Genomic DNA, 15,134 nt, shown 5'->3' on the forward strand with positions numbered 1-15,134 from the left:
ATAACTGCAGACATATAGTACCTACAACAGTATGACATATATAACTGCAGACATATAGCGTCTACAACAGTATGACATATATAACTGCAGACATAGTGTCTACAACAGTGTGACATATATTTAGCTCTATTTACTTTCCGTTCTTTACACTCCAACCACAATCTTTAACCTGATCAGTGTATTTCTCCAGCTGTAGATGTAACAATTCACTAACTAATAGCAGTGTATTTAAGGTGTATCATTCCATTAGATGTGATTTAGTAGAGAGAGCGTGTTATATATGTAAGAAGCTTTACAAAACCATACCCGACGTAAAGGTTAAACTTTTTAAAAGTATAATGATCATTATTTGTACAAGTATAATAAAAAAAAATTAAATTTTATAAAGACAAGTTAGGATCGATATATATTTAACCTAGCTCGCTATAGTAATATAGAAAGTTTTAATGATACAAAAGTATTGAAACAAGAAAGTCAAACTACAAAAACTGAGTTACTTAACATTGAAAACAAAATTATCCCTACTTTGGCAAATTACAGTGTTATGTTAGTCTGGGCCAAAGTAGAGATACAATTTTTCAACCTTAATTTCTTTATTATACTTGTTTGTTTCTTTTTTATAAGCTATATTTTTGTGCGCTAGCAATACCAAGCATGGGGCGCCAGTATATCCGATTCAGTTTTATAACTCATCAGGATCTCAACCAATCTACCCTCAAGCCTAAAGTAGCGCATCCTCCGTTTAACACACACACTAGTATACTTTTTTCGGTACAAAAAAGGATCATTGGGACCCCAAAAGGAAGTGTTCTATGAAAGAATTAGAGCGATGGGGTTCGTCATTTTTTCTGCACGTTTGTCTGGAAAAGTCACTTACTTACTTACTTAGATGACAATTCCTTGAAATAGTGACATTTTGATTCACTCCATAAACACGTATATATAGTGATTTAGGCAGCTTTAAAAGTACAATAAGCTTTAGTTTTGCTCAGCCAATACTGTGAAATAGTCATTGTTAATATTCTCACATTTTAAAGGTGGTTTTAATTAAACGGGCGATGATTTTTTTATGGCCGCCACTTTGTTTCATCCGTACTTAATGATTTTTCACTGTGTTGAACAAGTTTATGGGTTTAGTTCACAACCAGTTGGTTGTTTCGTCAATATAACGACCAGTTTTGGTTGAGGGAACAACAAATCATTGATATGTTTAATTTCATTTGTTGTAACGAGTTGTTTTGAGTTTGAATAAGATCTTCAGATTTTGTGCGAGTCCACGCGCGTGCACACCAGCATCTTGCTTATTTTTGTGATATAATCGTATTTATTTTCCCCCTTTTTTTCATTAATGAAACAATCAGTATTGTAAGATGAACGAACACTCATTATTATGATGTTATTTTTTTATCTCAACGTTTTTTTTAACAGGACCCTGTTAAAGTTGGAGACTTTAGACGATGCTGTTGTACTTGACGAGGGCTCTAGTGACCACTTAAATGACAAGCATGGATGTCCCGCCTATGTCAGCCCAGAAATACTGACCACTATCGGGAGTTACTCTGGTAGGGCAGCAGATTGCTGGAGCCTGGGTGTTATGCTGTACACCTTGCTTGTTGGACGATATCCTTTTCACGACATCGATCACAGCGCTCTCTTTGGGAAGATTTGCCGAGGCAAGTTCAACATTCCCGACATGGTGTCTTCTCGAGCCAAGTGTCTCATCCGAAGTCTGCTGAGAAAGGATCCAGCAGAACGATTAGCCATCGACGACGTCCTTCGCCATCCGTGGTTCCGACTAGTATCGCGAGATGGCGTTAGTTGCATAGACTCTCAGCTTCACACCTCCAACGATGAAGACCCCAGGACAGCGGATCAAACTGTCCCGGATGTAGCTGAACCAGCAGGAAATATTTCTTCCTTCATATAAAGTACAAGTTTTAACAAACTTCTACTAGTAAATCTCCACAAGAGCCCCCCCCCCCTTCTTTTTTTTTTAGTTTTCAGTCCTTCGGTTTTGAACTGCATACAGTCAGTATCTATCACCCAGACGAGACAAAGTTTTACGCGTAAATTGTTTTATTATATCGGAAATCTAACTAAGTTTAGCCCTTGAGTACCATAGTTCAAACTATAGATTATTCAATTGGTCCGTTATTATTATTATTTTATATTAGACAGTATTCGAATCTTATTGGTTATGATCAAACTTACGAGAAGGGGGATTATATCATTATCGGAAGAAAAAATAACGTATTTAGTTTTAGCATTTCCCTTGTTAAACTAGCCTTTAATTATTTCAGAAATTACAACATATTTATTTCTAAAATTGGTTGATTATTCAGAATGACGATGTTTTCAAACACCCTAACTTAAAAAAAAAGGAAGCCAGATTGCTCCCGAATAATGTATTACACTTGAATAATTTCATTTTGATAAAACTGAACCATCCACACAAGAAGACATCTGAAGAGGCTCAAACCATGAAAGGAGAGTGAATTGTAGTATATGTGTCTTTCTTACAAGATTGAACCAATTGCTAAAACTTTTAATGTTCCAAAAATTAGGTCTAGTCACATGTTTCATAAATATATGTGTACAAAATCTTTGCCCCCAGTGGTACAGCGCTAAGTCTGCGGATTTAAAACGCTAGAAACTGGGTTTCGCTACCAGTGGTGGGCACAGCACAGATTGCCCATTGTGTAGCTTTGTGCTTAACTACAAACAAACAAAACAAAATATTTAAGATTGTAAAAGATATCGGAAACTTCTGAAAAGATGGTCAATCTAAATTTACCACAAAACCTTTAATCAACATCAGTAACTTTACTGTTTAGTTCAAAATCTACGATATATATATGTACTTTTTACAAATTACAAAGTCGATTGTTAATGTTCAGGCCAGACTCCAGCTCACGTCCCATGGTAGTGAAGTTTGTGTTGACTTTTCTTAGCAAATTAAATAGATCATACGATTCTTTATACTTTGGTAGACCAGACAGAAGTTTTGGGGGTGAACGGCCCATCCTAGCACCCCCTAGCGTGAGCCCTGTTAAAAAAAAAAGAGCTATTAAATATATTGTTTACTTGACTCTTCCCGCCAAAATTCCCAAATGTTAGCATTATATTGATCGTTCACTTCCGAATCGACAAGATTAACTAATTAAATGTTTAAGTCTGATTTAACTTCATTTTTCGTTGCAGTGAGTTTCGGTGTGATATTGTTTCCGTTTCTCAAGTGACACTGTTATTCAGTGGTGTACATAGCATTTCAACAAAATCCCCCCTCCCTTTTATTTTGAACAACTTACATGAGAAACAAAACACTAATAATTATGTCCTCAAGGGATAATAAGGTCTTAACAAATATAAAATCATGCTTCTAGTTGGGAAAAAAAAAATTGATAAATACTTTGGTTACAGACGATATTCCTTGGAGTTGCGCAGAAAAAAAGTAAGTTCCGATATATTAAATTTACGAATTACGGTAAACCGAAATTATTACAAAATGACAAACTATCAATTCTAAAATATTGTTTGAATATGGTCATGATTATTAAAGTTTGAAAGTTAAACTTGTAAGTAGGTAGGCATTAGATACCTTACACGGGGTTATTGGCAAAATTAAACAGGATCCTTTAACTCCCAGTATAGCGGGAGATATGCCACTGCTCTATTCCAAAAAAAGAAAATTGGTTCTAGGACGAAAGCCATTATTAGAAGTATTACGTAATGAATTTTAAAATAAAATAAAAATATTGTTTACTGTGAGGTGAAACTACTGAACCCTTGTTGTGCAACAGTTTCCTGGAAATTTAAGTTTCAAAAACCGGATGTCTCATCATTTGGCGTTATGCCAGACTGTGGGTATTTGTTTTGATTTTCCAGTATTTAAATTGTAAGAATCATCTCAACAACTTTAAGGCAGTTTTTGATAACACATAAACGCTGTGTCCTGAAAATGTTTGACTCCAGAACTTGACACGTATGAAACAAATTGTATACATAGCGTGTCTTAACAAATCAAAATGACATTTATTCCTCTGTTCTCATAATTTTTAAAACTTCATTCTTTCACGAATGCGTACGCGCCATCTACTGGTTATTATGAATATATACAGTGTTGTCAAATTTGCAACAGGAAATTAGCGATCCGGACTGAAAATAAACCCAACCTTCCCCCCTCATGCTTTCTTTTCGCTCGTGTCATTTTGAATTAATAAATCATTCTAATGTTTGTAAGATAATAACAGAACAAACCGTGACACAAAAGTAGTTACTGAGCGATGTTTAAAAATTACACATTTAAAATCTGCAATTTACTATTATGTTTCAATGAAATTTTAGGCAGAAGAGTTTCAGGACTTAATCAACAGTAGCCGGCTGTTGAAATAAAAAAAGGAGACTACGTTTCTTCTACAAAAGAAAGAGGCCTCAATATAGAAGCCGAAACGTCGCTTTTCTTTCAACAGGCAGTTGTTGTCCATTAGTTCTTAAACCACCTACAATTGTATTTCAAGTCAGAAACCTCTGAAAATTAATTACTTCAGCAAAAAGTTTGTTTTATTACATCTTACTTTTAAGTGAATCAGCTACTTGATCGTTTCAAGTTTGTGTGATGGATGTAGGTAAATTTACGTCTCAAGTTTGTGTGATGGATGTAGGTAAACTTACTTCTCAAGTTTGTGTGGTGGATGTAAGTAAACTTACGTCTCAAGTTTGTGTGGTGGATGTAGGTAAATTTACGTCTCAAGTTTGTGTGGTGGATGTAGGTAAACTTACGTCTCAAGTTTGTGTGATGGATGTAGGTAAACTTATTTCTCAAGTTTGTGTGATGGATGTAGGTAAACTTACGTCTCAAGTTTGTGTGATGGATGTAGGTAAACTTGCGAGTTTACAAACGGTGAATATCCCCATGAAATATAAATGACCAAATCAACTAGATTTCCACTTAGTTAGTCTTAGTTTGAAAATGAAGAGTGCTCGTTGCCTGGTGTAAACTCAATAAGTATTATGCAAAGCAATGGAATGAGTTTAATCGGGATTATGCAGTTAGAATGTTTTTAAGTTTTGCATAGCTGCATAATTAATATTTAACTGGCCTCGTGCACTTTGATTATTTTTTCAGTTTTCATGATAAGCGATCAAAACCAAAAACAAACCCAAAACTATTATAGCGTCAAAATATAGTTAAAGTGACTGCACGAATAGACAAGTACAGTTCTGCCGTTTTTAAGTGGAACTGGCAACTCTGAAAATAGTATTAAATTACGTTTTAAAATTAAAACTATGCGGTCGTTTACTTCCAGTTAACAATTTACTTTTAATAGTGAGGAAACAATTTGGCATTCAGCAAAATTATCCAGCTTGCAATGAAATATCTTCAATTTTCAGAAAAATGTTTCCATTTATTTTTCCAACACGTCTATTGTTTCACTTTATTAATTAATTTTCTGTGTTGCATATAGTAAATAAGCTCAAAGGGAAATCACATTTAGTAATTGAGTTAATTAAAATTTGGATTTTCATGCTTATGCTTTTTTTTTTTTTATATACATTTGATGTTTATTTACTGGGTAGTTAGCAATCGACAGCGATATCGAAGTGTGTTTTCTGAATAGTTGTTTTAGGGTTAAGACAGTAAGTGTGACGTAAAATGTAGACAAAAACTTCCCCATTTCGTGATGAGAAGTTGAGTTTAAATTTATGTCGTTAAATAATATAACTCAATTTTAAAAAGCAGAATGGATTTCAAATTCTTTTTATGATTGGAAAACTTATTGTATTTTTAAAAATATTATATGCATTTGTTGTTTTTGGGGAACATGATGGAGAGAAGACTACGAAGTGTTGTTTGTGCAACTTCGCCAAACTAAACAATAATAAACTGTATAGTGTACAGTTTAAGTGTCTTTTATTTCTCAGTCTACCAGAAAATTCTTTAATTTTGTTAAATCATTTACGATTTAACTTAAAAACCATAAAGATGCCTTTGAATAACGAACTTCATGTTCAAATTAGGCCTGTGTGAGATGACGTAAGAGACTAGTCAGTTCTTATTTGGATATAAAAAGGATGCATATAAAGCAAACACAATTATTATTTTTTAATTAAAAACAAGGAAGGTTAAAAATGTATTCTTGCTATAGGCAAATATGATCTATTTTTAAATGTATTTTATGAAAGTAATACATGAAATGTAATGATATGATTCAAGATATTAATTAAATCGCACCTTTAGTTCAAAGACCGTTTTTCTTGAAAATATACCTGAAAAATTCACGATCTGACGTAGTCTGCAATAATAGAAGGGTTCAAAGTTTAACATAGCCGAAACTTTCTTATAATTCCATACGTAACAAATTAAAATATATCGAATTACGATCTAATAACAAATGTTTTAGAAACTACAAACTGTTTACAGATATTTTGAGGACACTTAAGCAGTTCTAAAAAAGTTGTACGCATTTTTTATTAATTATAATACTGTTACGTCTCTGCTTGTTTGATAATTTCCGGTAGAAATTCTTCCCGAGAAACTTTAGCGATACAAGTCCTTTCTTAAATAAAACTAGTTTATTCTTTCTCAATACAACTTTGCAATACACTTAATTTCCACAGTCACTTCAACACACGCTATAATTCTCAACGAACTATTCACGCACTTTACTTACTACCGCGCTTGACTCAATTGTCCGTCTCTATCTCTGCAATTCTAATCCCGATTAATTGTTTGGCGCACTTATATACAAGAATAGAGGGCGCCTAGCAAATACTGGATTATTCGTGATGTTCCCCGATCTTTCTAGAACGCATTACGTGTTAACAGCGTCACGTGACTTCTGCTGTCGTAACAATATTATAGGTTGCTGCTGACCTCTTGCTTCTATACAGCCGGTAGTTCAAAATTAAGGACGACGACGTTTTGTGACTAGATGGATAAGGCTGAAAATTACTAGCGACATGCTTAAAAAATACTATAATTTGGGAGCGTCTTTAATCACAAAATTAAATTATTTGTGGATAGACTGTTTATTAATTATGTTCATCAGTTGTACAAGACAACATTATGATCGACAACACCATTTATCTGTATCAGGTCCGACATCATAAAGACACACGTCAGTGTAATAGAATGTTTTATTACTTTATTTTGTTTTAACAATGTTGTGGTCGCAGTTACATTATAGGATTTCAGAATAAAATTATTATTTCAAATGTAACATAAAGTTTGATAATCTTACTTTGCTAATTATGTAAAATTAGGATTGCGAGGTAAAAAATACTAACAAGTCATTTTGAGAAAATAACATGACCAGTTAAAAACTAAAAAAGAAACATTGAAAAGTATTAAAAATATCATGTGTGGCGCCACTTAAGTTGCTCTTCGCACTGGCAAACGTGTTGTTAGAGGACTTCATAAGCGGAGTGAGGAGAGCCGGTGCTTAAATTTATCGTGTAACTATGTAAATTATTTACGATGGATGATCTAAAACATTTTATTGCTTTATATTATTTGAAGAAAGTAAGCACACAATTATTAAGCTACTCGGAATGTCTTGGAAAAAAGTATAGAAATAAAAATTGTCTAATTAATTGTAAAATAAATCAGTTAACTATACATTTATATTCTATTCAATGAACACAACTTTTTTATGGTAGTACTACTAGTCGTGACTTGCAAAACATTTGTGGGAGTTTTCAAGCCCTTCACTTAAATTTTCCTAATTCTCTCATTTTCACGCATGCCATGTAAGCTACACTTTCTTGCAGGAATTATGTGTTAGATCGATACATTTATTTGTTTTTTGTAATTAAGCACAAGCTACACGATGGGCTATCTGTGCTCAGCCCACCACGCGTATCGAAACCTGAATTCTAACGTTGTAAGTCCGCAGACATAACGCTGTGTTACTGGGGGCTACATTTATTTAACACCGAGTAAGAAACAGTTATGAACAGCCCCCAAGTGGCACAGCGGTATGTCTGCGGACTTACAACGTTCGAAACCGGGTTTCGATACCCGTAGTGATCAGGGCACAAATAGCCCATTGTGTAGCTTTGTGCTTAATTTTAAATAAACAAAAGTTATGAACGTTTAGTGTATGACTCGGTTTTACGATTTGAAACCAAGAAACTCACAAAAACGAAGAATAAAACCTGTAGTAAAGAAAAAAAAAGTAGCTAAAACGTGTTTATAGCAGTCTACGAAATGAACCGAAGCTAAGTTATTGTAAAGTAAATGTAAAGTTGTAATGTAGGCAAACTTAACTGATTATGTATGTGTACTTTAGACCTAAATAAGTCGGGAAAGTCCATAGAAATCATATTTAGTGTAATATTCAATCCTTTATAGGAAATTACAATCGAGTTAAACGTTATATGTATTTACTTTGCAAATAAAAAAAACAACTAAATTTGAAATCGAAATCAGTCTAACCAAGTCGGCGCGTGATGACAACGACATTGTTCCATCGTGTTCCATTGCATTGAAATATTTGATTAAGCAAAAACAACAACAACAAAACATGTAGGGTCATCCTGAATTGAAAGCCAATATGCAATCCGAACTCCTTGGACAAAGAGGCCTTTCTGACGATCTGAGATTTGTTGCGTATAATCGAGAAAATTGCGAGAAAAGTTCTGGACAGACAGACGTACTTTTATATAAATTAATCAGCAATACTACTGTACATTTTGTGTTTATTACATAGAGAACTGTTTAGGGACCTTATTGTTAGCGTGCCCAAATTATTAATATGAGGGATTGTGGTTCGTGGCCTGTTTCCTTTACAGTAAAATTGTTCTCAGCAATTGGGAGTCGTGGGCATATTATATGAGTTATAGTCAGATATCATTATAGTTTGTACGGCGGAAGATAGTTTCAGTAGCTCTCACATAAATACATAAACATTTTGTCAGTATCGCACTTAGATAACCCAGTAGGCACTGCTGGATAATGACACCTTAAGATTAGTGTTACTGTTAATTCACTTAATTTCTAGGAGTATATATGAATTCATGACAAAAGAAAGAAAATGACCGTGCTATTTGGTTTGCTGACTCTTGTACCAATGCATAGTGTGTTTCGACCTTTTAAAATCTCGGGGTTTTCACGTATTCATTCAAACAGCGTCGTGTATATACATGGTTCTGGTTTCACCGAATCACAGTCGGCATCTGTTGGTAGTTTCTTGTACTATACCACTACTATTAATATTATTATAATCTTTAACTACAATCAAATCAACCTAGAAACCCTAGATCATCATTCTATAACATAAACACCTGAGTTTGCAAGATCACCGATTAAATGGAGAACTAGAGTTCAAACTTGGATATCCTTTAAATGTGCTGTTTACGCTAGAATTTTAGAAACTTTATCGACTGTAATGGTCTACTTAAAACTTTTCAGATATATAGAAAGACTGTTAATATACTTGGTAAATTCTACAAGAGCTTGAAAGTTATAAGAAATGGTAATAAAGAAATATGTTTTTAACAGTTTAACGAGAATTATTAGAATATAAATATTGTATTTTTGAGGAAGAACAAATCTGTAACGCAACAGCTTTTTATCCTTCGCGCCTTCTCAATTAAACGTTGAGGCGTTGTTCGTAGACCACCTTCAAGATTTAGTTGCGCATGTTATACACAAAAACATTTACACTAGTAGAAATTATAGACTAAACTTTAACATAAAATCAACAGGTGTATTCTGAAAGTCGTAAATTCTGAATAAGACACCTGTGTGTCTACAATTCTCACCTTTCCGTAACATTGGCATTTTTTAATTAAAATGTTTTTTTTTCATTGGCGTCTCTGAGAACTTTAAGTATGACATATTTAATTTTGCTTGTCCTATGACGTTAGCATTAAGCCTATTACATATTTAATGAAGTTCCTTAGTGAATTGGAAGAGTGTATAATAATAGTATTCCAAACTCACTATATTTATCATATCCATTGCCGACAACGCGTTCCTCTCAATCCACATCTCTTCAGGCCTGTAGGATACAACAAACACAATAATGGTCGGAACAACATTTATATAAGATATTTGAATGTAGAGTTCAAAACGTAATAGACATAATACTTATATATTGTTACGTCTCTGGTCGTTAGTTAATTTTCCGTAAAAATTCTTTCCGAAGAAACTTTAGCGATACAAGTCCTTACTTAAATAAAACTGGTTTATTATTTCTGAATACAACTTTGCAATACACTTAATCTCCACAGTCACGCTATAACAAACGCTATAATTCACAACGAACGACACACGTGCTCGACCCAACAATTCGTCTCTATCTCTGTCTGCAGTTCAATTACACATTACATTACATTGTTGCCGTCACTTCTTACCGGTCTTATATATATATACAAGAATATCGCATATCTAGTAACCTCTCGAGGCTTCAGGAAGGGACGTGAACGTTCTAAAAGTTCATGACGTGTTACTAGAGTCACGTGACTTCCACTGTCGTAACAATATTATGGCAAGTAAAAATGTTTTACTTGCTTTTTAAGATGTAATCATTTAACTTACGAGAAATGTGAAGTTTTGAGACAACCACTTGTAGGATAATATATTTATTTCTGTACAACGTCTCATTTTTAAAAGAATAACGATAATAATAAAAAAAAGAAACACTGAAAATTCACCAAAAGAAGACTCATGGTGGTACTTATGTAAACTGTTTTCTTCTCACAATGAAAAAGTAAAAATAGGAACATCTAAAGGATGTATCATAACAACACTGAGGCTATGTACCAATGAAAACGTGAAAAACGAAATTTTAAACATAGGAGAACGTTTTAAAACAAAAAATTAGTACCCTTTAAGCATAATTGATGACACAATCAAGAAAACAACGAGCCAAGAAAAAACGAACACATACAAGAACTAGAGAACTGAACACAAAACACCCAAGAAGTTAACAGTTAATTGGGTTATGGTACAAATTAAGCAAAAGACACAAATCAAACGTAAAAACTTAAATTGTAACTAAACCAGAGACTAACATTAAGTTTTCTACCGAAGTGATATAATATTAGTAATGGTACAGTGTATAAAATATAATGTTTAGACTTCGAAAATATCTGTATAGAATAATAACTACCTGATGTAAGAAAGGTGACAAACGAAAAGAGTAAAAAAAATATGAACATATGATTGAAAAAAGAACACGAAGTACAAAATTTCAACTATTAAAGATGTGGCGAAGCTGTGATACGATTGTATCGATACATCGTCCGGTACGTCTGTATCTTTTTACGTATGGTATCACGGCATCAATATCTAGATACGTATCGTATCGACTACTATGATGAGACATGCACCCATGATAAAAATGCCTAATATATATATTTAAAAAAATATTTGGAAACTCAAACCTAGCAGTAATAAAACATTGCCGTTGGAGTAAAGATACTCAGCTAAATCTGAAGTCCAATTGTATTGTTCAAAAATAAATGAATTATATACTTCTAAAAAATAACTTGTTTTTGGGCTCAGCCGGGATTTGAACCCGGGACCTCTCGCACCCGAAGCGAGAATCATACCCCTAGACCACTGAGCCATGTTACTTTGGTATTTAAACTTTTAATTAAATAAATAAACCTTGCATTCTTACTCATTTTCATATTTTTAAGTGTGTATTTTTTTCTTGTGTACAGAATTTTACTAATACTTTTTTTAAGAATAATAAATGTAGTAACATTTATTGTTTTATTTCTACCAGCAGGGGGCGAAAGTAAGTGAATGTGCACGTGCGATAGTCTTAGAAGTTGTACCCATTTCGTTTTGAATGTATATTTGTGGAGTTTTCGGGAAGAACGAAACGTTAAATTATACTTGTTATCGGGAGTTTTGGTAAAAAAGTGAGTTATTGTTATATATATATGTTTGTGTTGGTATAATGGAATCTTAATTTGCTATAGTATAAGTAGATATACAGCAGTCTATAGTATATGCTTTTTTCCTTGGCAATAGTGCCATTTTTGATTCTAATTTGTAATGACATTACTATTAATATTACTACTACTAGTCGTAATACTGCTATTAGTATTATGTGACCCATCTAATGACTAGTTATAACTATAAATTATAAGTTCAAGTTTCTCAGACTGTCATTGTTACGACTTAATTAAGCGTATTAACTTTAGTTTTACCCACTGCGATATAACTAATCCGTGTTGAAAATAAATCTAATGCGAAATTAAGTGCCAATCATCTAAGAGTAAGATTATTTTTATTTATATTCATATATTTTGAAACAAAAAATTGCATTCAAAAATATTAAATTACGATTTCTTTTTGTCCTTAAATTAAAACTGACTAACAAAGTGAAGTCAAAATTAGGCACTGTTATTCAGAAAACTGACAAAACATTACAGTAAATGAGTATTTCATTTTTGTCCGTAAAATTAACTCAAGTTTTATCATACTTAATCATTTGATCAATAAATGTAACTTTAAACTACTTATATGGTGACAATTTTAAAGTGTGATTACGTTGTAACTTCTACTAGAAAAATTACAAAAAATTTTCAATAAAAATTACAGTTAATATTGATTAAATTATAAGTAAGAAGCAAACCAATAAAAGCCTCTATGACCACTTTGCTGTAGGTAACCAGTTGGTATCGTATCTGTTAGTAATGTTTTTGGGCCTTATCTCGAGATCAAGAGTGAGTGGCAGGCAATTTAATGTATTTAAATATTTGATTTAATTAATACCAGTTAAGAATGTGAAGGAGGGCTAGTTTGATCAAGTATCTGCCATGTCTTTTACAACTCCATCTGTGCAGTTGTGAAAAAAATGATAGTAAATCCTAGTTACTTGGTTATTAAGTAAATTTTTATATTTCTGGAGTGGAAAGAATCCATTAAAAAATATGAACCAGAAAAATTTTGGTTAATGTGTTTAACACCAAGATAGCTGATTATAAGTTTTAATGTTTTTATACATAAAGATTTAATAGTCTTTATGTCTTCCACTTGATTTTATTTTGTATGGTAATTAGTATTTGTTGTATTCTAATGAGGATGTCATTGGAAGAGTTGAATGAAGCAGGGGAACATTGTAGAAGAATGGTCACTACATAATTAGGTTTGATGTTTTGCTACATATTGAAATAAAGATAAAGAAATTTTTTTACTAACTTTTACTAAATTTTTTACTAACTTTGAGAAAACCAATTTTACGGCCATGAAAAATAATTATCATTAGTGAATTGAAAAGGTTTATGTGGGACAGATCTGAAAAACGTTTTAAAATAAATTGCTTTTAATTCAAGACAGGTAGGTTCCTAAGAAGGATGGGATGCAAGGTAGATTATCAAATGGACCCTTGTTATTGGTGGAGTATCACAGGGGTCAGTACTTGGGCCTTTGCTTTTTCTTACATAATAATGGAATAATTGGTAAAGTTTTTTGATGACATTAAAACCTTGGGTATTTCTAGTTGTATTGAGGTATTAAAGAAACTCTTGGTTTAACTGATAAGTTGGACAAATATTTTACTAACGACCTTCAGTTATAATTTATAGTAAGTGCAAGATAATGCATTTAGGTTATCATAACGTGGATCACGTTTAATACAGGTTTGAACCAACTCAACAGCATGACTGAAGAAAAGGATCTTAGCATAGTGGTGGATCAATCATTCCTGCCATCAAAGGAGTGCTTTGTTGCTAGTAATAACACTAATAGAATTTTAGAATGTTTTTAATAACATACTGATTACTTATTTATAATTCAGTAGTTAAGTCTTACTTGGAATACTGTGTATACCATTTGATCTCCATATCTAAGAAAGGATTTTGACTTGTTGGAAAGGGTTCACAGGAGGGTTACTTGGATGATTCCAGGGGTAAAAGGGTCACCGTACAAAATTAGGATAAAATCTTATGACTTATTAACATTTAAGAAGAGAAAGGTAAGAGATGATCTTATTGAAGCTTAGAAAATTAGGTGGGGGGTTGATGGGATAAAGGCCTCTAATTTCTTTGTGCTGTATTCTAAAGATGATTAGCTGGAGCCCAGCCCGTCTTTTCCAAATCTTCAATTTCTCTCATCCTTGTTACATTCTACTGTCTGGTACAAACTGACCTGTTCAATCAATATGTCAAAAAACATCAAGAACTATCTTGCCTTAAAGCTGAAAATCCACCAAACAAGGCCCCAGATGCAAGTCCCACACAAAAGCCAAGGGTGAAACCCATCTTCACCCGATCCCAGCAAGACGGCCCCCTCTGGTACTGACCCGAAACTGGAACTGGCATGCTGCTGAAAATATAAGTATAAAGTTCATATTAATAATGCAGTAAAAGATTACAATTCCTTTTCTCTTTCCTACTTTTGTACTTTCATAACATCTCATAACTTTTGAATAAAATATTTGTAACTTACTTATTAAATAACTCAACTTTTGGATGAAAAGGAACCATTTTGTTTTTCAAGGCTGACCTTGCACATCCACACTTGAGAGAAGTAAAAATGTAAACCAACTCTTTCTTTCTTTACTCCCCCCCACCCCCTCACAAACTCCCGTAAAATGTTGAACCCCACTACTAATGAAGGCAACTCACTCCATCAGCTAATCACTCGACAGTAGAACATACCATACAGTAGAATGTACCAGACAGTAGAATATACCATACAGTAGAATATACCATACAGTAGAATGTACCAGACAGTAGAATGTACCAGACAGTAGAATGTACCATACAGTAGAATGTAACAGACAGTACAATGTACCATTCAGTAGAATGTAACAGACAGTAGAACATACCATACAGTAGAACATACCATACAGTAGAACATACCATACAGTAGAATGTAACAGACAGTAGAATGTACCAGACAGTAGAATGTAACAGACAGTAGAATGTAACAGACAGTAGAATATACCAGACAGTAGAATATACCAGACAGTAGAATGTAACAGACAGTAGAATGTAACAGACAGTAGAACATAACAGACAGTAGAATGTACCGTTCAGTAGAATGTACCATTCAGTAGAATATACCAGACAGTAGAATGTACCAGACAGTAGAATGTACCAGACAGTAGAATGTACCAGACAGTAGAATGTACCAGACAGTAGAATATACCAGACAGTAGAATGTACCA

The 15,134-nt window shown here is 33.2% G+C and overlaps 1 protein-coding gene, 1 long non-coding RNA gene and 1 other non-coding gene across 3 annotated transcripts; 2 read left to right on the forward strand and 1 right to left on the reverse strand.

The window, feature by feature from the left end:
• Positions 1–1,428: 1,428 nt before the first annotated feature.
• Positions 1,429–1,927, forward strand: LOC111083576 (tribbles homolog 1-like; the record flags this gene model as incomplete). Its single annotated transcript, XM_022380188.1, has 1 exon — positions 1,429–1,927. A coding segment is annotated over one exon (499 nt), but the record flags the coding sequence as incomplete, so codon positions are not given.
• A 140-nt stretch (positions 1,928–2,067) lies between these two features.
• On the forward strand, positions 2,068–5,898 carry LOC106476271. Its single transcript, XR_001291879.2, has 2 exons — positions 2,068–4,805; positions 4,878–5,898. It is a non-coding gene; the product is annotated as an uncharacterized LOC106476271 (long non-coding RNA).
• A 5,606-nt stretch (positions 5,899–11,504) lies between these two features.
• Trnap-cgg lies at positions 11,505–11,576 on the reverse strand. The gene has a single exon. It is a non-coding gene; the product is annotated as a tRNA-Pro (tRNA).
• Positions 11,577–15,134: the final 3,558 nt, after the last annotated feature.

Source organism: Limulus polyphemus, unplaced genomic scaffold, assembly GCF_000517525.1.
Source record: "Limulus polyphemus unplaced genomic scaffold, Limulus_polyphemus-2.1.2 Scaffold10170, whole genome shotgun sequence".
In the NCBI taxonomy this organism is placed as follows: Eukaryota; Metazoa; Arthropoda; class Merostomata; order Xiphosura; family Limulidae; genus Limulus; species Limulus polyphemus.